This window comes from Pezoporus wallicus, unplaced genomic scaffold, assembly GCF_028554395.1.
Source record: "Pezoporus wallicus isolate ANWC-B61680 ecotype Strahan unplaced genomic scaffold, APGP_CSIRO_Pwel_v1 contig_6484, whole genome shotgun sequence".
In the NCBI taxonomy this organism is placed as follows: Eukaryota; Metazoa; Chordata; class Aves; order Psittaciformes; family Psittacidae; genus Pezoporus; species Pezoporus wallicus.
The window spans coordinates 4,180,498-4,202,779 of NW_026638903.1; the positions used below are offsets into that span (position 1 = coordinate 4,180,498).

At 40.1% G+C, this 22,282-nt stretch overlaps 2 protein-coding genes across 4 annotated transcripts; one reads left to right on the forward strand and one right to left on the reverse strand.

Annotated features, from left to right (window-relative positions):
- Window positions 1–1,815: 1,815 nt before the first annotated feature.
- On the reverse strand, window positions 1,816–5,810 carry RPL24 (ribosomal protein L24). Its single transcript, XM_057413057.1, has 6 exons — window positions 5,767–5,810; window positions 5,557–5,632; window positions 4,183–4,293; window positions 2,987–3,123; window positions 2,505–2,568; window positions 1,816–1,942 (listed from the first exon to the last, which is right to left on the reverse strand). The coding sequence occupies exons 1-6, from the start codon at window positions 5,769–5,771 to the stop codon at window positions 1,862–1,864; spliced, it is 474 nt and encodes a 157-aa protein (XP_057269040.1). The 5' UTR covers window positions 5,772–5,810; the 3' UTR covers window positions 1,816–1,861.
- Window positions 5,811–5,964: 154 nt separating this feature from the next.
- CEP97 (centrosomal protein 97) lies at window positions 5,965–21,809 on the forward strand. Of its 3 annotated transcripts, none has more exons than XM_057413031.1 (11): window positions 5,965–6,171; window positions 9,232–9,374; window positions 10,194–10,352; window positions 10,734–10,835; window positions 11,431–11,544; window positions 13,007–13,173; window positions 14,406–14,570; window positions 17,060–17,190; window positions 17,745–18,498; window positions 19,637–19,712; window positions 20,774–21,809. In XM_057413031.1, the coding sequence occupies exons 1-11, from the start codon at window positions 6,117–6,119 to the stop codon at window positions 21,488–21,490; spliced, it is 2,583 nt and encodes an 860-aa protein (XP_057269014.1). In that variant the 5' UTR covers window positions 5,965–6,116; the 3' UTR covers window positions 21,491–21,809. The 3 variants fall into 3 exon arrangements, with proteins under 3 accessions (XP_057269014.1, XP_057269015.1, XP_057269016.1); XM_057413033.1 differs by lacking the exon at window positions 5,965–6,171 and adding an exon at window positions 6,468–6,674; XM_057413032.1 differs by lacking the exon at window positions 10,194–10,352.
- Window positions 21,810–22,282: the final 473 nt, after the last annotated feature.

The following is a 22,282-nucleotide window of genomic DNA, read 5'->3' on the forward strand; positions in this document are numbered from 1 at the left end:
TTGTGTTCCATTTTTTGTGATTAATAGGGGATCAATTGCATTGCATTAGATAAACACAACTGTATTAATTTCAGTGTTAATTCATGGCATTACATCTGTGTTTGAGCTGAACAGTGTGCAGTTACACGAGGTTAATGCCCTGCTCTCAACAGCCTGTCTCACTCTCTTGAAGCATAGCTTGTGAGAGGAGTAACGTTATGGGCTGTTACTCTTTACTCTGTCTCACCATATGAGTCAGCATGAACAGCAAGGAAGAGTAATCTTAAGAATACTTATGTGCAGTAACACCAGGCAGCCAAAGCTTGCAAATCTCAAAGTATTAGCATATACTGATTTATTAATTTGTCATAGCTGGGAATTCTTATATATCATTCATGGTACTTCAAGATCATTAGTAAAAACTCATCTTCCCTTTCAGCATGCATGCCACTTATCATGTGTTTTATACAAGGTGTTGATGCAAACAGGATTTTATATAATTGTCACCAGGATAGGTAACTTTCAGTTTTTAGTCTTCAGTTTTAAATTATTAAAAATTATTTAAATGATTAAACATTAATTTCCCTACAATGAGCAATTTTCCTTCCCTTCTTTCCACCTCAAGTTTAAAGTTTAAAAGCTTTCAATTTAATTCTGAACATGAATAGCATTAATAGCTTTTTTTTTTTTCAAACAGCAAAAAGCGTAATTGTTTGGAAGATAATGGTGCAAATGCCACTAATGTAATCAAACTCAGCCCATTTTAAATGGGTTGCAACCTTCATCCAGAGCCAGATCCATTTTATTAATAAACCCAAAACAAAGTATGATATAACTCAATAGAACCCATAATCCAAACCCATTGTTTCTGAAGCCTAAAGGTACAGGAAGCAAAAATATGAATCAGTCAGCTGCTTTCTTGACTATTGTAGGAAGAGAACAAAGCAAGCCCTAAAGCTCTTTAAAGCCAAGAGGCACTAAGATATGCATCAATAAATTGAGAAGTAGCTGATCCGAAAAATAGAGGTTTGTTTTCCCTTTGCTTCCAGTTAAGTCAGAGGATGCTGCTGTACCACAGTAATTACTGTGCATCAGAACTACAGCAAAGCCTGGGCACACTAACTAGTGTAAATACTAAAGCAGAGATACATGCTTTATGTGAAAAATGGAAGAAATGCCCACTCCCCCTAAGGGTGGGGAATTACTAAGGCAAGCCCTATCTGCATTCACAAAGTTAAATATGAACCTAAATGGGCTTGAATTGTATACCATCCACTGCATTCAAAGCTCATTCAGCCTTCACAGATGTCACCTTCCTGACAACAGCCTCCAGCAAGCAATCATTTTGTTACTTCCTGCCCCAGGAGCTGCATCTGAACCTTTGCACGTAACAGCCATGCAGTCTGTGAAGCCACCAATTTCCCTTTTTCAGCCTAGTCCTTCTCCAACACCCTCCCTATCTTGCTACATGTGTTTCACAAATGTGTTAACCTTCTCCAGTCATAGATGGTACTGCTTCATGTCCCATTTAGTTGGCATCTCTGCGCTCAGAAACCACTTTTTATGCCATTTGTCATAGATGAAGATTAACTTGTACTTATGTGCCATTTTGTCCTGCAGGCAAGAACAGCTTCTCACACATCAGCTCTACCTTCCCTGCCATCTGAGTTATTCATGGAAGACTTAAGAAACATGCGCTGATACAGCACATTGTCTAAACCCCAGGTGTTTTATTGTAACATGTTTTCCAGTCTGCAAAACCAGACATGGGTGTATCACACATGAATTCTCTTCAGTGTATCTCACACAGTTGAAGACGACATGGCACAAGTTAACGAATGTTAATCAGATATTTATTCAGCATGACTAACAGTTCAGCAAATTAGCGCTTTCCACCAACACGGGGAGCAGAAACCTTCACTGGTTTCACAATCTTCTGCTTAGGTGCTGCCTTTGTAGGAGCCTGTTGTAAAAAAAGAGAAAGAGAAGCAATTTACCGGCAGTCCCATAAGTGTCCCTGTGTATTTCAAGATTCTTGACAGATTTAATAATTTAAATCAAATCAGGTCAGAATTACCATTTACCGGATTATAATCCTGTTAACAGATGGTTACACACATACCACTAAGCTTACAGCATGTATAATGCCAACATAAGGTATTAATTAATAAGTAAGACTGAAATAGATGCTAGCTTTTATCAATATTATTGTTATCAAGCTCCTATACAGTGAAGACATCACTTCCAGACAAGATTGTAGCTATCAAAAATCTCTCGCATATGGTAAATTTTATTTTTGCTATAATATTTACTTATTCTGTAGAAAAGGTTCACTCTATTAAGCTGTTTTAGCTACGTTTAACTACAGTACAAAAGTTTGGTCGAAACGCTTCCAGGTCAAAACAGATGAACAAATGCTTCTTCCAAACACAAACGGACATTTCCAGTTAAGTGCTGCACCAGACTGTTGTGTAACAACACAGCCCGTTTGGTTTCATGATTTCAGTCCACCTATTGCATCTTACCTTTGCAGCAGAAACAGCAGTTTTCTTGGTTGCTTGCTTGGCCTTCTTGGCTTCTTTTGCAGCCCTGTCAATGGACAGAAAATGATGACAACTGTCCATGTATGGCAGTCACTGTTTCATTGTCTCAGCACTGTGTGAACTCCCCAGGATCAAGAAATGCATTAAATCAGGTTTATCCTCTGCATTCACTACCCTCTAGGGTGCAGAGACAGCAAAAATGTGACTGTCGTGGTTTAAATAAAGTGGTATTTTCGCAAAGTGAGAGGGCAAGAAGAGACCCTTCTCTGCTGCTACTATTTCCTGCTGAGACTACTCAGCATTACCTCCACATATATTTATTGAAAAACAAACAAACAAAACCTCAAACAAGCCACAAGAAAAGTTCTAAAACATGGAGTTCACCTACGGTATAGCTCTTGTATGAAAAACATTAATAATCTTTGAAAAGGCTGGGATAGCTCCACTTATCTGTGATTTCTCACCTAATAGCTTGTTCCCTCTGTGCCTTTCGTACTTCAGGCTTCTGATTTCGCTTAGCCATAATCTCAGCTAAAGATGCACCAGTGATGGCTCTCTGAAACTTCACAGCGCGACGCGTGCGTTTCTTTTGTATCTCTTCCTAAAATGGCAGAAGATGAAGACAATTAGTATAATGACATTAAATAAAAGGCTAAAGACAGAAACAAGCTACTATTAAGACAGAAGCCATTACAGAACTATAGGAGAATTTTACTTCTTACTTTGGAGATAACAGATTTCTTGATTCGCCGATGAAGAGCTGAAGAAGAATAATGTATTCTCCTTTGCAAAGTATATTTTAAAAAGTATTTTGGACAAATGTGAGAGGTTCAGCCTTCTGTCACTTCCAGAAAAAAAAAAATGGAGGGTGGGGAGGAAGGAGGGAGAGGAGTGGGTGGGTAAAGTTCACTTTGATGGAATCTTCTGAAAGGAAGACACTTCCCACCTGTTTCAAGTGGGATCACAGTGCTGGGCAGCAGTGAAAGCCATCAAGCATCAAGCTTCCTTCTCCAAACAAACTGGTAAAAAACACTGAATTGTAACGCATATGTCAGCCTTTCTAAATGCTCTTTTGTGATGCAAGTTTAAACAAGAGAACAAGAGCACTGAACACACCTCATGCTACATGCCTTATTAATTTATCTTGTCATGCAACGACAACTACATAGGTCAGACCTCCCACTAAGTTACAGCCTGAAGTTTTCAAGAAAGATATGTGAAAAGTTTCCCCACCCTTTAACCCCCTGATCAGGTCTCTATGCCCTATTACCATTCAAGAAGCTCACAACTCTCAGCTTTCAGAAAGTCTACATACTGAATAGCATTACCCGCCTATCTAAAACTATTTTTTAAAAACATATACCATTCATACAATTTTTAAGATGTATGGAGCCTACTGTGGTTCCGAGCGGCCCCCTGAAGTGACACAATACATATATAACACTTGCCAAACTGGTTACCTTTCAAACATAAAGCACATTATAAAGTCATGTAAATGCACTCATATTTTCGTAACTTCTGGCCAGTATTCATCCTGGTTGTAAGGGTCATGCCTCTGCTAAAGAGCAGCATACCATGTTACCTCTATTTTAACAGACCAGTAACCAAAGCTTTTGGTGGAAAACTTCTAATGGAGCGCCATTAGCCTGTGTATACTTACTGACTGTCCCTTCTTGTGTTTCCGCCTGTACAGAACAGTCCAGTTGATTTGGCGGGGGTTTCTCTTGGAAAGGAATGCAGACTCACATTTTGCATTCAAGAACTGAAAAACCTAGGAAAGCAAAGTACTGTATGAGCTTTGTTTCTGAGCAAGATAGCATCACAGTTTACATTAACAGATGAAGTAATTCATTGATTCGGTGTTTTCAACAGCAATGCTTTTGTGTTTCTATATACAATTAAATGTTTTTCAAATAATAATTAAAATCTCGGAATTTTGTTCTGTTCAGCAAACTGGTCTCTTACGAGGCATTCTGAAGCAGCTTAATTTTTCTGAGGAAAGCTTAAATTACAATTGGCGTCTGCTGCTAGCCAAATCCCACACAGAATCATAGAATGGTTAGAGCTGGACAGGACCTTAAGATCACTGAGGTCCAACCCCCCTCCAGGGGGGTTGTGAGGCAGGGATGCCTCACCCTAGACTGTCACCCAAGGCTCTCTCTCCAACCTGGCCCTGAACACTTGCCAGGGATTTACCACTTTGGGCAATCCGTTCCAGTGCCTCACAACATACTTTTCAAATGTTTGTCCTCAAATAACTATGCATTTCCAGTACATGCGAGTCAAAACTTGGCCTAAAGAACACACGGTGATCAATACTCTACTCAATTCCTTCTGGCCTAGAATAGCAGGCTGATTTGTTATTAACTACACAAGCCAAAATACCAAATTCCCAGAAAAGCACCTGAAAATTCAGTCTATTTACTTAGCTGTCATTTCCCAGGAGATGCTGCACAGCAAGACAACTCTACTAGTATATCCAAAATCCCAATCCTCCCTTTGTAGGTATAAACAGTGTATTTGTGTTTCTGACAGCCCTCGTATGTATGAGTTATGAGAGCCTGAAAGGGCTCTCCTCCCTCTTTAATCCCAATGGTCTGTAACCAATTTATCTGCAAATGCAGTTGTTTGCTTCAGCTAATCTCACTGCTAAACGCAGTATGTCCAAATAGCATTTCCTACAGCACTTCGGTACTTTAGACCAGATGCTTCAAGACACCCTTCCCAAACCACAACCTAAAACCAGACTCAAGAACCCCATACGGTTCTCCCGCGGACCAAGTTTGACGGCAATCGTGACACCTAGACACTGACGGATGCTACAGCAACGCCACCGGACACCCCGGGAAGAGAGTTCCCTGCTGCGCGTTAAATGCGAGGACTCCGCCCCCCTTAGCAACGCACCGGTCTCTCTCTCAAGGCCTAGCACCCTCTCCCCATAGCCCGCTCCTGCCCGGCTCTCTCCCGCCCGGTACCACAACTGCCTCCTCCTCGCGGCGCGCGCTTCGGCCTCCCCACCTGCTCCCGGCCTCACCTTGCCATCGGTGCGGGCATAGCGGCGCCCATGGCCAGGATAGATCTTGTATCCGCTGAAACTGCACAGCTCGACCCTGCGCGGGAAAGTAAAGTTAGGGGAGATCGCGGGTTAGCCCAGGTGGAAGGAGCGGCTGTCCGGCGGCCTCCCCGCGGCGGACAGCCGCAGATGGCCCCGGATGGGGCGACAGGAAGCCGCCACAACTCTTACTTCATGATGGCGGCAGCTCCCACGCTAGCGACAGCCGGAGGAAAGAGGAAAGAGAATGATGGGAAACTATTTCGTGCGTAGCGCGCTGCATGCCGGAAGGGCCATCCTCGCGCAGGGCCTGACGGGAGTAAGGCAGACAACAATCCCCAGCTGGAGAAGCTGCTAGGGGGCTATTCTGGGCTCTCGCGCTGCCCGGATTTCTACTAGCTGGTTAAAATCCTGCTGGGCAGCTCCATAGACGGGACTTTCTGCCCTACTTTGAATAAAAGACTCATCATTCCCACTGCGGAACAAGACAGCCAATCAGCGCCTGGCGCTCGTTTCCCTGGCGGTGTTGGCAAGTGGAAAGTATGGCGTCGACAGGGGTTGTGGTGAGGACTGAGGCCGTCTCGCCGGTTGGAGTGGGTAAGGGAAGCCCCGGAGGCAGTGAGCCTGGTGAGAGCTGCGCCGCGCGATACCAGACGCTGGTGGCCGTTCGGGTGTTGCGGCGGCGGGGGTTTGGGTTTCCGTTGTGTGCTGTCGAGGGGCGGTGGCGCGCAGCGCACCCTGGGAGATGTAGTGCGGGCAGAGCCGTGCGCGGGGCTCAGGCTCAAAGCCCCCAGAGACCCTGCAGCCTGAGTAGTGAGCTGTGGGGATGGAGGTAGTGGGTGGCTTGCTAGCCCCCTAGTCGCTCTCCGCGTTCCTCCCCGCTTGTTTCTGGCACCAGAGCTCTCCAAGGGGGGCTGGAAGCGACCAGGACAGCTACGTGCGAGGAGAGCGGCGCTTAGGCAGCCCGTCCTGAGAAACGGGTATAGTAGCCTGGCAGTGCGTTTGGCTCTGAGCATGGCCGGGAGTGGCGCGGAGAGGGGCTGTCCGAACCGCTGAGGCCCGAGCCGATGAGAAGGGGTTTGCCCTCAGCCTAGTAGAAGGTAGACCAAGAGTTGAAATAAGGTCCCGTTTTCCTACATCGGAGGGCAGGGAGGTTGTGCAGTGTCTTGCTTTCTGCCTCTGCCTGAAAGGACAGTGGGTTATAGTAACACAAATCTGGCTTTGGAAGTTTAGTAAGTGAGCAGAGGCCTGAGTAAAAATTGTGAGCTTCTGAGATCTGTTAATGTATCTAGCAGACAAACGAGTAACAAGCAATTCTGAAATATTTTCTTGTGTACTGAGAGCCTGTTAAGAAAATCTCATTCCCAAAGTATTATACTAGTGAGGCTTTATAGTATGAAATTGTATTATCTTTATTAAGATATATACATATGTATATAGTTGACACTGTATACTGAATAGTCATGCTTAAGCAAGCAAAGCAAAGCACCCTGCTCATTGTAAGGACAGATGCCCCTGAAATAGGGAAATGTGAAACCCTCCTGTTGTCTGGCATTGTAGATAAATAACTATAGGACGACCGACTACTAGGATGTCTAGGTCAGTAGAGAAGCAGGTGGATAATGATGCGGTAGAAATATAGTTTCTTTGGAGATGGTTGTGTGCACGTGTTAAGTAGCATTCAGTCAAATCTTGTACCTGAATGCTTGAAAGGTATAAGAACCATATATATGTAAAGCCATATTCAAGGTGATCCAGTTTGAACAAATAAAAGGATTACTCATGCAATTCTATACCGTGGGTCCTATCTTCTCTCTGCAGTTGTCATGGGCCAGTTGTGAATTTTCATTAACAAGCCCTTGGATGAATGGGCAGGTGCAAAATTTCCCTCTTTAGTTGAAGTGACCAGGTGGTGGCAGAGGTGGCTACTTCATTGAAAAACACGCAATACCTTCTTCCCCGAAGGTGCAGGCACAGGAGTGTAACTTGTTTCTGATACTGTGGGCTCTGCATTGCTGCTCTTCAGAGCTCTTTGGTGGCTGTAGTTTTAGGAAGCAATGAAAGCTTAATAAATGTCAGAGATTCTTCTTAGAAAAGTATACTCTCCAGTTGACAAAGTGGTATTCAAAAAATGTTTGTCTGCATCCATAGCATAACTAAACCCTAAAAGGCTGCAAACTGTAACTATTAATATATAGTGTCTGTTAGGGTAAGGACACTATTCTGGAACATGCTGCTGAAAAAGGCAGCATTATTTACGGAATTGTAAGAGAAGAGCAAGCACTAGAATGGTGTGTGTAAAACTCAGCAGAAGCTTAATATAGAAAAATTATTACTAGCAGGTGTCACTGTAGGTACCCAGTGATTCAAGTTCCCTGTGGATGGCTTTTTTTTTTTTTTCAATGTCTATAGTAACAGTAGCCTATTTACAATTTGCTCCCGCCCAAATGTCACCAGCAGTGTAGTATGACATATGCATGGGTCTTTGTTCTGGCTTTTTGCTAGGTACTTTGCTGAAATATGCGACATTTAGCCTATTGATGCAATTTTGGAATGCAAGCATTAAAATCCCAAAGTGACGTGCACTCAAGGATTTAGCCAGTGAAGTCGTGGAGTGGAATCTTTGGCTCTGAAATAGATATATTTTCTACCCAATAAGTTAAGGTAGTTAAATACTTAAGATTAGGTATTTGTAGCAGCCAAACTGCTAAAAAGGAGCATGTCTTAAAATACCTGTTAGGAAGTTTTAAAGGGAGGGTTGAGTCTTAAGTTTGTTTCTTTCCTGAAGTTTAAACATCCAACTTCAGACAACATAGAGGTGTTAGTTTTGGTTTCACAGGCTGAAACTTCTGCTTTGAGTTGGCACCTAGAGTGCACTTTATTAAAAAAAAATAATTTGGGCTAATAATTATTTTCCTTTGAAATATAGAGGGAAAAAAAAAAAGATCTGCAGGTTTTTATTCAGTGATCTAGCTGTTTGAGGACTTGTTTGTGATAAGGTTTTTTCCTCTGGCTGTGTGACCATCATGTAGGTATTTCACATTTACAGGTCCCCTAATCTTCAAATACTTTAGCAGGGTGTTTGATGGAACTCTACAGAAAGGGGGTTTGTAGGTTTGCATCCTCATCAGGTTTCCCCACATTCTGCTTGATGAAAGGATGGATGCTGCTTACCCTCTTCTCAGACCCTTCCCTTTTTTATTTAGTGACTGGATGTTTCTGTTCTTCGTGCAGGATGTGGGCTAGACATGTTTTGGGTTTGCCTAAAAGCAGGAATTCAGATAGAGTGCCTATACATAGCTAGGTAGTTGTAAAACTACTTAGAACTTGAAAGCTTTGAAGATTTTAAGGACCAAGGATCACACCTGTAAATTTAGTTACTGAAACGTTGCTCTGCTTCCCACTTTGGAAGATCTGTCATTGCCTTTCACAGAGTTCTTTATTGGGAATCTAGAATGCATATCTTTCAGTAACTGTATCACTTAGTCTGCTGTGTTTTGCATGACATAATTTAGTTTGGTTTTACATGGAAAATAAAGTTAATTTGTATTTGCAAATTAGCTGCATGCATTATAAAACTGATTATCTTGCATTGCGTTTTCTGTACATGTTCTCAGATATAAAAGGTTGACTTTGGGTCTTTATTTTTCTTCTAAGGTTTGGTAGTCAACTGGTCAGGTCAAGGATTGCAAAAACTGGGTCCAACATTACCCTGTGATGCTGATACTCACACTCTGATTCTGGACAAAAACCAGATAATTAAATTAGAACACTTGGAGAAATGCAAGAATTTGATGCAGGTCAGTGTTATTTGATTTGAATTTGCTATGAAATAATGGTTCTGTGATGCTAATTAAAATACTTCTGCTTCAAGGTCATATTTTGCAATTAAAAATTAGCAGTTACTGTCTTCATAGGAGAATAAGTGGTGGCTTAGTAAAATACAAAGCTTTGTTTTCAGCGTAGCTCTACAGTTGATAGTGGGAGAGGTTGTCACCTAGGTAACTAAAAAATGAACTAAATAAATCTGAATTGGTGGTGTTGATGTCACTTAGAAAGTCACCGATAACCCAAATTTTTATACTACTTAGCTTTTGAATGCCTGAGTTTGTAACCTTAAAAATAACTTTATATTTTCTCTGTGTAAACATGCAGACATTCATACAAGACTTTCCTCCATTTGGGTTTCAGAATTTAGCAAAGGAATTGTATCAATAGCCTTAATTTACAAGAAGGAAAAAAAGCCATGCAGATTAGGCTAAAATAGAAATAGCAAATAAATAAAAGTGAAGTGGAAGGGATCTGTGTAGTCTTGCTAACATATCAATCCATGTAGACCCTGATGTTGCTAGTTCTTTATTTTAAGGCTAGCATCAGTCCTTTTAATTTCATGAGCATATTAGTGATAAGAGTGTTAAGCCTCTGCATGGTGTTTGTGAAAATCAGAGTATTAACCTCTGTGGCAAAGTTGTAAAAGTCCATGTTAATTATTACAAAGTGCCTCCAGGTTGAAGAAGTTCCCGGTGGATTAAATTTTTTACCACTAAAAATAAAAGCCTTTTCTCTCTGTGCAGTTTAATAGTTTAAACTGTTTCTTTTGTTTGTATGTCAATCTGCAGCTCTCTGTAGCCAACAACCGGTTGGTGAGAATGATGGGTGTAGCAAAACTGACTAATCTCCGGGTGCTAAACTTGCCTCATAATAGTATTGGGTATGTGGAAGGACTGAAGGATTTGGTGCACCTAGAATGGCTGAACTTGGCAGGAAATAACCTTAAGGTAAAATATTTAATCTTTTGCATTTTTCAGAATCTAGTGTTGTAGAAATCTGGAAAATGCTACGAAGAACTGGAACAAATGTTGATGTTTTGCATCTACTGGTTTATGAAATAGAAGAGGCAGCTTTTGGACAAGAATTGTTTAGGAACAAAATAAAAGGTTTGATGTAAAAATTAATGAGAATTGGGAAATAGTGCCCCAAATAGAAAAAGAATTATATTGTCTTTAAAACGAGACTGTGTAAAAATTCAGTTTCCATTTTGGGTTACTTATCTGGTGGTTTTTAGCTTTCAAAAAATTTATAACTGTTGTTTAATTTAACTGTTACTTAAAATAGAGTTACTGTAATTGACTTTTTTTTTTTTTTTTTGCCTTTTGTAGGCCATTGAACAGATCAATTCCTGTCTGTCTCTTCAGCATCTTGATTTGTCAGACAACAATATAGCTCAATTAGGTGATCTCTCCAAGCTGAAGTTGCTGAAGGTAGGTGCTATTTTATCTCTGGGTTTGTTACATTCTTTGCATGAAGAAATTTGCCATGAAGATTGCTGCCTTTTAAAGCATTCATTATTCAAACACTAGTTCTCAAAACATTTTAATTAATCACTATAATTTCCAGAGGGAAGCATATAAAAATTCTTTTCCTTGTTTTCAAGTTGCAGGAGCTGATGGGTTTTTTGGTTTGGTTTGGTTTGTTTTTTTTTTTTTATATAATTACTCTTAATGATTTTGGTAAAGATAACAGGGTGAGATCTTGTTCATAGCTCTTGACTCTCTTGTCTCATGTCATGAATCAAGACAAAACATAGTGTTAACTCCTTCAGCACAAACACTGTAGAGAAAAAATGTTTCAATTTTTTTTTTCCTGTGATGGTACTTCTGCTTTTTGAAATAAAAAGTTTTTTCTTTCATTATGTAAAACATAAAAGTCAGTTTTCCCATGCTGGAATAAACAAAAATAACTTTGATGATACCAGAAAGCCGTAATTATAGTTCTTCTGTGTTTATTGTGCAGATATTGTCTGAACAAAAACTGTGATCAAACATACATTTCATCAACCATATTTTTATTTTACAGACTCTGTTGCTACATGGAAATATTATAACTTCACTTCGTACTGCCCCTGTTTGTCTGCCTCAGAATCTGACTGTTTTTTCTTTGGCAGAAAATGAAATCAGAGACTTAAATGAGGTAAGATATAGAAGATATCACTTTGCCTTTCAGTAGACTGAAAGGAGGTATTGTGATAATTCTGTTGAAGATGTAACTGAAAATGAGCTCTCTCTTTTGAAAGAAACAATCCATGTTGATAGAAGTTACTTTTAATAGTTTATATGTGATAACTATACTAACATTAGCTGCCTTTGAATTTAAAAAATTATCCTATAAAGATAAGTTTTAAAATTTATCCTGTAAAGAAGATTTGCATTTTTTCTTTCATGTTTTTATATTACTCAAGGATGTCAGAAGTATACTTTAAAGAATAAATTTAGAGAGAGCTTTTCATGATGAAGGTTGAAAGCTGAGCTGATTAACTGCTGCAGAGGGCTTCTGCAGCTGCTGTGTTTAGAACAGGTGTTTGAGATGTCCTTATTGCAACTGAATGATTTTGTATCCATGTCTTATTTTATCTATTTCTCAAACACTGTATGAAAGAAACAAAATCTGCCTGTGATTTTTGTCTTTTATTGTTTTGGGGTGGCTTCTTTTCTCCCCCCTCTCCCCCCTCTCCCCCTCTCCCCCTCTCCCCCTCTCCCCCCTCTCCCCCCTCTCCCCCCTCTCCCCCCTCTCCTCCTCTCCCCCTCTCTCTCCCCCCTCTCCCCCCTCTCCCCCCTCTCCCCCCTCTCCCCCTCTCCCCCTCTCCCCCTCTCCCCCCCACTCCCCTTTTGTATTTTTGTTTGTTTGCTTGTTTTTTAATATAAGTAGCAGCCAAAACTGTCAGTTGGAATTCAGTGCTGGAAGAAAAGTCTTATTTTGGTGATATGTCTCCTCTTCAAAACATGACAGTGTTTCTCCAGCTTTTAGCCTTGCCATTTTTTTTTTTGTTAAAATCTCAATGCCTGTTGCAGTAGACTGGAATCATAGAAATAATATACTTTTCTGTACATAAAGACCCATTCCCAGATTTTAAGAGAAGGTAAGGTAGTGGTTTCCAAGGGCTATAGTACTTAAAGGAGAATTAATGGGAAAATGGCAGTAATGGATAGAAGGTCCTTTGAAGACTGTAGAATCCTAGAGCAGTTTGGGTTGGAAGGGGCCTTAAAGATCATCCAGTTTCAACCCCTGCCATGGGCAGGGACACCTTCCACTAGACCAGGTTGCTCAAAGCCCCATTCAGCCTGGCCTTGAACACTTCCAGGGTTGGGGCATCCGCAGCTTCTCTGAATAACCTGTTCCAGTGTCACACCACCTTCACAGTGAAGAATTTCTTCAGTATATCTCATCTAAATCCCTCTTCCAGTTTAAAGCCTCTGTTCCTTGTCCTGTCACTGCATGCCCTTGTAAAAAGATGTTCAAAAGGGAATGTGTTTGTCAGAGTATTTGTAATTTTGTTGTTTTGTGTGAGATGTCTAGCTGTTACTAGGAGAAATGTGGTATATTCTGTAAGCATTTAATGATTCTATTCGGTTAAAAAATGTCTTGTTCTCTTAAGGTTTCCTTCCTGACCTCTCTCCGTCAGTTGGAACAGTTGTCAATTATGAACAATCCTTGTGTGATGGCCACACCTTCTATCCCTGGCTTTGACTACAGGCCATACATTGTCAGCTGGTGTCTGAACCTTAAAGTTCTAGATGGATATGTGATTTCTCAGAAGGAAAGGTGATACAATAGTATTAAATCTCCAAAATTATTAACTAAAGTTTGGCTAAGATGAAATACTGTTTTTATGTAATAAAAAAATGGAAAAGTGCTAGTGATTTGAAATTGTTTGTCTTGTTAAGGGCCATATGAGATACAGGCTAAAGAAAGTTTAGCAAAAGCTACAATGTTTCAAATGTTGCACTGGAATTATTATGCAAGATCTCATGTTTATTTAAGTAGATATATGAAGTTAAGCTTTTGTTTTGTTACTCAACTCACAGTAGTACTTTTGCAGAGCAAAACTATGGCAGCAATTTACCTATGGTCTGTTACTGCCTTCCAGCCTCTTTGACTTTGCAGAATGAGACAGTAGTTAGATGTGAAAGTATTACCTTGGAGGAAGCTCAAACACGCCCTTTTATAAAGGGCCTTATTTGCATGTGCATTTCTAGACTTGACATTTTTTGTATCAATTAGTAAAGTATTACTTAGCTTGAATCACTTGTTACGGTAATCATTGTGGTCATTGTATCACTATATCTGTGGGACAGTAGGGATATCTTCTTGAAGTTCTTGACATCAGAACAGTCCAAGCATAAATATCATCCACTATAAACACAGTCAATTCAAATCCAATACGTTAACATATTGCAGGACATTTAATGTCTTCTTTTTTTGCCTGTTACTAAAATAAAAAGCTGCCTTTTTGGTCAAAGTTAGATGAGTTCTGTTTCCCCATAACATGACTTTCTCAAAAAGGTGCCTGTAAGAATGCCAGATATTTTTTTTTTTTCATGACTAATGAGATTTTCTTATTAACTCTATTATACATAGATATATTAAATGTTCTAGGACTGAAGAGCATTTATTTAAAAGCAGGTTTCAATTGTTGAATACTTTTGGTAAGATATGCTCTCTGTGCCTATTCTGCATGTTTGTGTGAACTTTTCTGTGAGAACTTTGCTGATTAATTCATTGATACAAGTGTATTTTCAGTGCTTGAAGACCACACACAGATAAAGCAGAGACTGCACAGTTTTGGTCAGTTGTTTGTTTCATCAATGCTCATGTAAAGGAATACTTGTTCATTATCCTGTAATGAAATTCTCAGTTCCTCTGGGCTTATATTCTAAGTTTTGATTAGTTTTGTAGATTAGCATGTAAGCACCCACTAGAAGAACAGTAATCAAAGGAGAGTTAGGGATTTTATGCCATATGTTAATGGTGACTGTTTTCCCACTTCCTAACAGTTTGAAAGCAGAATGGCTCTACAGTCAAGGTAAAGGAAGATCATACCGACCTGGGCAGCATGTTCAGCTAGTCCAGTATTTGGCTATTGTTTGTCCTCTTATATCTACATATGGTCTCCAGACTGAAGAGGATGCCAAGCTGGAAAAAGTACTGAGTAAGCAAAGGTGAGAACTTCTTGTTTCCCTCTAGTTAGAGAACGTAAGTGAGAATATAGTGATATGTCTCATGTTTTAGATATAATAAGATTTCCATGTAAGTATTTCAAAGCAACAGTGAGGGCTGGAGATAAGAGGAGTAGTGGCAATACAGGAGGTGTCCTAGAGGGGAATGAGAGGCAAGACAGCAGCGGCAGGAGTGTTTCTTGCATGCTGGGCCATCTAGGGGCAAATTCTCTATATTTTTTCACTCAGTTCTCTGTAGGACATTGAAGGTTATTTGTGTTATTTTTACCACAGCCCTATCTACTGAGAGTTGTTTTTTTTCCCCACAGAGAAAGTAAGGAAAACCTCAAAAAGAGCTTAGATTAACTTTCATTTTAGTTTTAAATGAAGATTATTGTGGTAAACTCATGTATTAGCCACTTCTTTTGTTGTTAGTGTGTTTTTTCTTAAAGTTAAGGTTGTTCTTGGAGGGGCACTGTTCCCAGTGGTGCATATCACAATATTTGTATCTGGCATCTCCGGTCTGTCAGCAGAGGCCATTGTAGAGCCTGTCGGTTCTGCCAGCAGCAGCTGTTCTGCTAAAGTCTCTGCAAGTAGATAAGGAGAGTTACTGTGGCGCACTTTCCTCCTATGAAAACTAATTGGGTGAACTAATTGGAATTAAAAGCCAGAAAACATAACAATACACATATCCCAGTTCCCCAGGACCTATTGTCAAAGCCCTTTTGCAGAAAGATCAGAGCGGAAGTCTCAGCTCAAAGGAGTAGGCCATGTAAGTTGCACAGTGGGGTTAGAAAGCTGGGCAACATAAGTGTTGTGGTAAGCAGAAGGGCGGTATCTCATCAAATGGGCTGGAAACTTGGGAGGATCTGGAAGGAGCTACTGCATGCTTTTTTAGTGTAGATTGATTTCCAAGAGGAAATTGTAGACCTATCGGGGTATTTCAGAGGAGAAGGTACAATAAAAGCATATTGACATTAAAATTTCCAGTCAAGTGCTCTGATGTTGCTATGATGTTTCTGGGGAAAATGCAGGGAGCTGACTTGCAAAATAGAATTCTTTAAAAATTAAAACAACCCCAACAAACAAAAATCCCCTCACCAAAAATCAACCCCTTAAAATTCCCAGTACATATACATATATATATATATATATAATTGCGCACACATGTGATTTACAAGGCATTTTGACTTTCTGTCCTCTACCTCACGATCTTTGAATTTACCTGGGCTGAAACAACCTGTGGTTTTTTTCAGTTTGTAAAAGATGATGTTATGTGTGTGTCAATGCTGATTTGTATTAGTGTTTTGTCCCTTTGGTAACAGGGACACGCTTTCCTTGTTCAGTCATTTTCATATGTAAAAGACACTCCCTCCATTCCTCAAACTCTATAGAATCATAGTATCGTTAGGGTTGGAAAGGACCTTAAGATCATCTAGTTCCACCCCCCCTACCGTGGGCAGGGACACCTTACGCTAAATCATATCACCCAAGGCCTCGTCCAACCTGGTCTTGAACACTGCCAGGAATGGAGCATTCGCAAACTCCCTGGGCAACCTATTCCAGTGCCTCACCACCCTAACAGGAAAGAATTTCCTCCTTATATCCAACCTAAACTTCCCCTGTTTAAGTTTTAACCTGTTACCCCTTGTCCTGTCACTACAGTCTCTAATGAAGAGTCCCTCTCCAGCATCCCTGTAGGCCCCCTTCAGATACTGGAAGGCTGCTATGAGGTCTCCAGGCTGAACAGCCCCAACTTTCTCAGCTTGTCTTCATACGGGAGGTGCTCCAGTCCCCTGATCATCCTCGTGGCCCTCCCCTGGACTTGTTCCAACAGTTCCATGTCTTTTTTTATGTTGAGGACACCAGAACTGCACACAATACTCCCAGTGAGGTCTCACAAGAGCAGAGTCGAGTGGCAGGATCACCTCCTTAGACCTGCTGGTCACACTCCTTTTGATGCAGCCCAGGATATGGTTGGCTTTCTGGGCTGCAAGCGCACACTGTCAGCTCATGTTCATTTTCTCATCAACCAACACCCCCAAGTCCTTCTCTGCAGGGCTGCTTTGAATCTCTTCTCTGCCCAACCTGTAGCTGTGCCTGGGATTGCTCCAACCCAGGTGTACATACAAGTATAAGGTTTCCTGCAGCACACAGTTAAAATATCTGCATATCTTTCTGGTGTATAGAAATACTTCCTCGTTTTCAGTTTATAGTCAGAATTGCATGTTTGATATTTTTTTGGTTTTGTTTTGTAATACATGTACATGTAATGAAGAAAAAGGGGCAGGAAGAAGAACAGGAGCAGTCTGTGCAATCCTTAGTTTGTGACTAGTCCTGTTAGTGTCTTGTAGGGATCTGTATAACTAGCCTCTTGGTTAGAATGGTTTGATCCCTTATTTCCTTCAAAGTAGCTGAAAGTTTCTTTTAGATTTTTCTGTATCCCAAAACTTTAAAAGAAATATAAAAACCTGTTGAAACTCTGTGCTTAGGTTCCACCAGAGGCAGTTGATGCATCAAAACCAAAATGAAGAACTACCTACATCTACTCCCGACAAAACACCACCAGTCACTCATGAGCACAGCAGTCCAGCTGAGCCACCACAGATAGTTCTTGAAAGGGGTAAGAAGCTAATCTGCAGCTGTGAGCTAACCTGTGGAAAAATTGTTTTGGTTTTTTTTTCGTTTGTTTGTTGTTTGTGTTTTTTTTTGTAACATAGATAACTGAAGAGAATTTCTCATCAAAGGCCTGTTACTAGTCTATTGAGTTTTGGAGACTTTCAACTGAAGTTATGCTTTGTGTTCTAAAAATACATGTTTATTCATGTCTTGAGTGTCTTTCACATAATGATCTTACTAGGCTGTTAATAAGATTTTTAAGTGAAAAACACAAGCCAGTGAACTAAAGAGTTATTATTTTGACTGTTACATCTGATAAAAGTATAAATTCTCAGGGAGGGGAGCCAGTTTGTGCAATTTACTATACCCAGTATTTGCAAAGTTTGTGGATGTTAACTGTGATAAGCAGTTATTGGTTTTATTCTACAGAAATAATGCTTCTATCTTACACACCCAGGTTCAAACTATCTAAACCAAATTATGAATCCCTGTGAATTAAATGAAGGTATGTTATTGAAATACTATGACACTTTTGAATATGGCTTTCTGCTTATCTAGAACCTGTGATTCAGAAGAATTCTTGGGTTGGACCAAGTGCAAACGATGATCATTCCTATGCAGTAAAGAACACTTCTCTTCTTGAAAGAAGCTTTTGCAAGGAACTATACCTTGAAGATATACAGACTGATGAAGACAAATTAAACAGCAGCCTTTTATCATCAGAGTCTACTTTCATGCCAGTTGCTTCAGGATTGTCACCAGTGACTCCTGCTTCAGACCTGAAGCTAGATGGAATCAATCTGGGCTTAGAAGATGATGGTAATACAGTGATTGCATGTGTGAAGGATGTTAATAGCAGAGAAACAACTAACAAGCAAGAAGCTTCATGTGTTACAAGAGAGCACTCTAACAGAGCGATGGGAAGAGTGGAAACTCAAGAGAATATCAAAGAGAGTATTCTGTTGCCTTCTAATCCAGTAACAGGTAGCCTGACTGCTAATACTAGCAACTGTTCAGCATCCTCTGGAGACCAGGTTCTACACAGTCACCCCAGCACCTCAGTAGGTGCTGAACCAAGAGTTACAGCTCTCTGTCCTGACCAGATGACAGGAAAAAGTTCTGATGCATTAGCTGGTGTTGATCAAAGTGCAGCTGAACTGCAAAGAATGACTAAAGCAGCTACCAAGCTTCAGGCCTGCTGGAGAGGATTTTACACAAGGAACTATCATCTCCAAGCCAAGGAAGTGCGCTCTGAAATTCGACTAAACAGAATGCAGGAGCACATCATTTGCTTAACTGATGAAATAGAAAAGTAAGTTGAGGTCATGATGTGTATTTTCAAATCTGAATGGATATAACCAGTGTTCTAGGGTATTTCGGAACAGGTATAAATGTGTCTTGATATAACTACTCACAGTAGAACCTAGCATTAGTAATATAAAACTGTGATTACAGTAGAGGATTGCTTCCTGTAAGAAAAGCGCAGTTATGCACATAGCTGTTCATATTCTCAAAATGCCTTCTATGAGTGGGTTGGGTTAGAATGCATTTTTTTTCTATTCCTCTATTAGTAGGCCTTGCATGTTTCACTGCATAACCAAAATAGAAATTGCTAAGTGTGACTTTTTTTTCTCCCAACTTGTCTCCTAGCAATTACAGTCTATAAATGAAGCGTCCGTATTGAGAGTCATTGCTCTGTTACTGCTGAAAAGAATTTTCTTTGCCTTGCATGATACAATTTTAAAATGTGATTCTATGCTTGGTTCTGGTTTTGTGGTTTGTTTTGTTGGGGTTTGTTTGTTTGTTTTGTGTGGGGTTTTTATTTTTTTGTTTTGTTATGTTGTTTTTTTTTCCTGTGAAACCACATTTGGAAGAGGTCATTATCAAAGTTCCTCGATTTGTAAGACCTAGATTGCAGATTTGGTTAATATATTTCTGGATTAGCCCAGAAACTGACAGTCTGACAGGCTCATTTTCTTTACTATCACAAGCCACAAAAGTTCTGTGAATCAGATTGAGCCTGTGAACTTCTAGAAACTCTCAATGCTTACACATCATACCTATATCCAAGTGGTATCATTTAGGGAACATAATTTGAACTGAAGGAGCACTACTTTTTTTTTTTTTTTTTGCTGGGAGTGGGGGAGTTGTGCAGGAAAAAATGAAGAGCTCTGGTTCAGTTTATAAAAATACACCTGAAGTATTGGCATGTTGATAAATGTGCTGCAGCAAAAGGAAGCAGAATCTCAACATAACTCTGAAAAAGAAACTTGAAGTCAGCAGCTGGATATTGATGACAAGACAGACTGCAGTAATGCCTAAATGTTAGGCTCTGTTGTATCTTTCAAAAGTGCAGCTATGTAAGTAGGCATTTTTATGTATTCTTGTTTATCTTGTTGCTGAAATGTTGCTTATTTAAGCTGCATAAATTTGAATGTGTATTCTTGCAGACTGAGAAAAGAGAAAGAGGAAGACAAGATACAGAGGCTTGTGCAGGAGGAAGCTGTCAGATTTCTTTGGAACCAGGTAGAGAGTTTTAGTCCTCTAATTTTTCTGCTTACATAAGAATTTGGAAAGCATTATTTTATACTGTAGATGATGAAGAGATAGGCAATGTGGTTCATTTTTTCCAGTGATAACTTTGGTGGCTTATTGGAATGTACTTGCTGTGTTGTTTGCTATATTGGTGTTCTTGAGGAAAATAACATTCGGCAGTATTAGTGTTGGAACACTGGTTTTGTTACAGAAGGCTAAATTATAGCCTTGTGCGAGGAGGAGGACAAAATGCAAGGGAAGCTAAACAAATGTAGCAGAAATGTGAAGAATGCTGTGACTGCTAGATGCCTAAGGCAAATGAAATGGTGTCAAGCTATGTTGCTTATGAGCAACTCATTTCTAAAGTAGAAAGGTTATTTATGCATCTTCTAATATGCTGTTATTTCAAATATAAGACTATTTTCTTAAGCATGGTTTTTATCATTAAGGTTCCCCATCCTTTCTGTTTTTAAGAGCAATCTACTTTTTCTTCAGGTTCTTGAAATGGGGGGCTTTTGTGCTTTGTCAATGTTGGGCATCTAGGGTTAAAAGTCATTTTTTTTTTAACAGTGGGAAGACCTTGTAGCAACCTTCCAGTATTTGAAGGGGCCTACAAGGATGCTGGAGAGGGATTCTTCATTAGGAGCTGTAGTGATAGGACATGGGGCAATGGGTTTAAACTTAAACAGGGGACATTTAGGTTAGATATAAGGAAGAAGCTCTTTACTGTGACAGTGGTGAGGTACTGGAACAGGTTGCGCAAAGACATGGTGCAAGCTCCATCCCTGGAGTGTTCAAGGCCAGGTTGGACAGAGCCTTGGGTGACACGGTCTAGGGTGAGGCGTCCCTGCCTCTGGCAGGGGGGGTTGGAACTAGGTGATCTTAAGGTCCTTTCCAACCCAAACCACTGATTCTATATTTTTCACTGAAGTGAAAATATAGTTCACTTGGTCTTAAATCTTATACTACTTTGTTGCTGATTGCAAGAAATACTTTTAAAAATCAAAGTACTTAGTTGTATTTCATAATGAAATTCTTTCTCTACTTTACAGGTTAAATCCCTTCAACAATGGCAGCTTTCAGTGACACAAAATTTAGGTGCCACTTGGCAACCTGGGATCCCATCAGCCCGTACTTTCTGTCCCTCTGAACCATCTATTCAATCATCCACGCTTCAGCAAGAAACCCCAGCAAATGTTAGTTCTGCTTGGTTAGTTCCAGCTGATGACGTTCTTCAAGAAAAGTCTTTTTTGCAGTTCCCAGATTCTGGTTTTCATTCTTCTGCAGCTGATCAGGCTCATACTGGTGACTTGTGTAGCTCTGAAAAGAGTTTAACAGAAGGGACTGAGAGCTCTCTTTCAGTGGACACAGTTAAACAGTGTGGCAATTCTGTTTCAGCATATTCTTCAGATACAGAGGATGGCCATGGGGAATGTAGGCAAAGTAAAGAGAGCTCTACTGGTGAACAGGACAACAGACTAATACAAGAGTATTTGAAATCTGTTCAGCAGCTGGAAGAGGCTGAGGAAGAGACAAATTGCAATGATGAAACAGAGGGTAGATGGCTACAAATCACTGTTCCAGCAGAAAGCCAAGATTCTTCATCTGACACTGTCTTTACAGATCTCCCTCAAGATACATCTTCTCCTGTCCAAGCTGAAATCAGTCAGACACCAGACAGCTGCAAACTGAATTCAGGAATAGTAGAAGGGAAGCAAACGGACTGCGATTCTTCATTTCAGATGCTGCATGTTGGAATAGCTGTATAATGGGCTCAGTTTCACAAAGGACTAGGGATTCCATTTCACTTTCCTTTTTTTTTCCCATTTGTACAAAACTTACTTTTTGTGTGCTGTTTCAGATTTTGCTTCATGTTGTTAATTTATGTTTTAGTTAGTATTTTATTAATGTTGCTGAGGACTGACACTTACTATGCTAACCTGAAATCAGCAAAGTTCTCAGTGAGAAAATAAAGTTTTGCACTTTATTTTCAAACATAAAACTAATATCCTAATAACTGGCTTCCATTAAATTAATTCTGAAGGTTGGAGGTGGGGGTAGTGTTTCCTGTAAATTCACCTCAGTGAATGTGTTGAATTTTTTCTGAAGTACAGGACTGAGTGCTTACTGTGCTAAGAGAAGGAAACAAAATGGGAAGAAACAGAGTCAGTGGAGTCAATATAGGCACTGTGTGTGTGTATGGATACAACCTGATGATAAAGATGAAAGTAGTTGCCTTTCAGACTTTTTTTGACTTTAGCAAGAGTAGTTTGGTCAGTGTTTCAAAGATTCATTCCATGAAACCAGTGTCCATGTCAGTGACTTCTTTTTGTCACTTAGTTGAAACTGCTAGCTAGGAATTAGGTCATCTACATACATACTAAAACAAGGACTACAGGAGGTAAGACCTTGGGGATGTTTGCCCTGAGGTTGAATTTCCCTGCTTTCTCAGGTAAGACTCAAAGTGGAACTAGTAGCAGCTTTTACTATTTAGTAAAAGTATTTATTATTTCAAAAGGGCATATGATTTGAGAACATCATATCCTGCTGGGATATGAGAA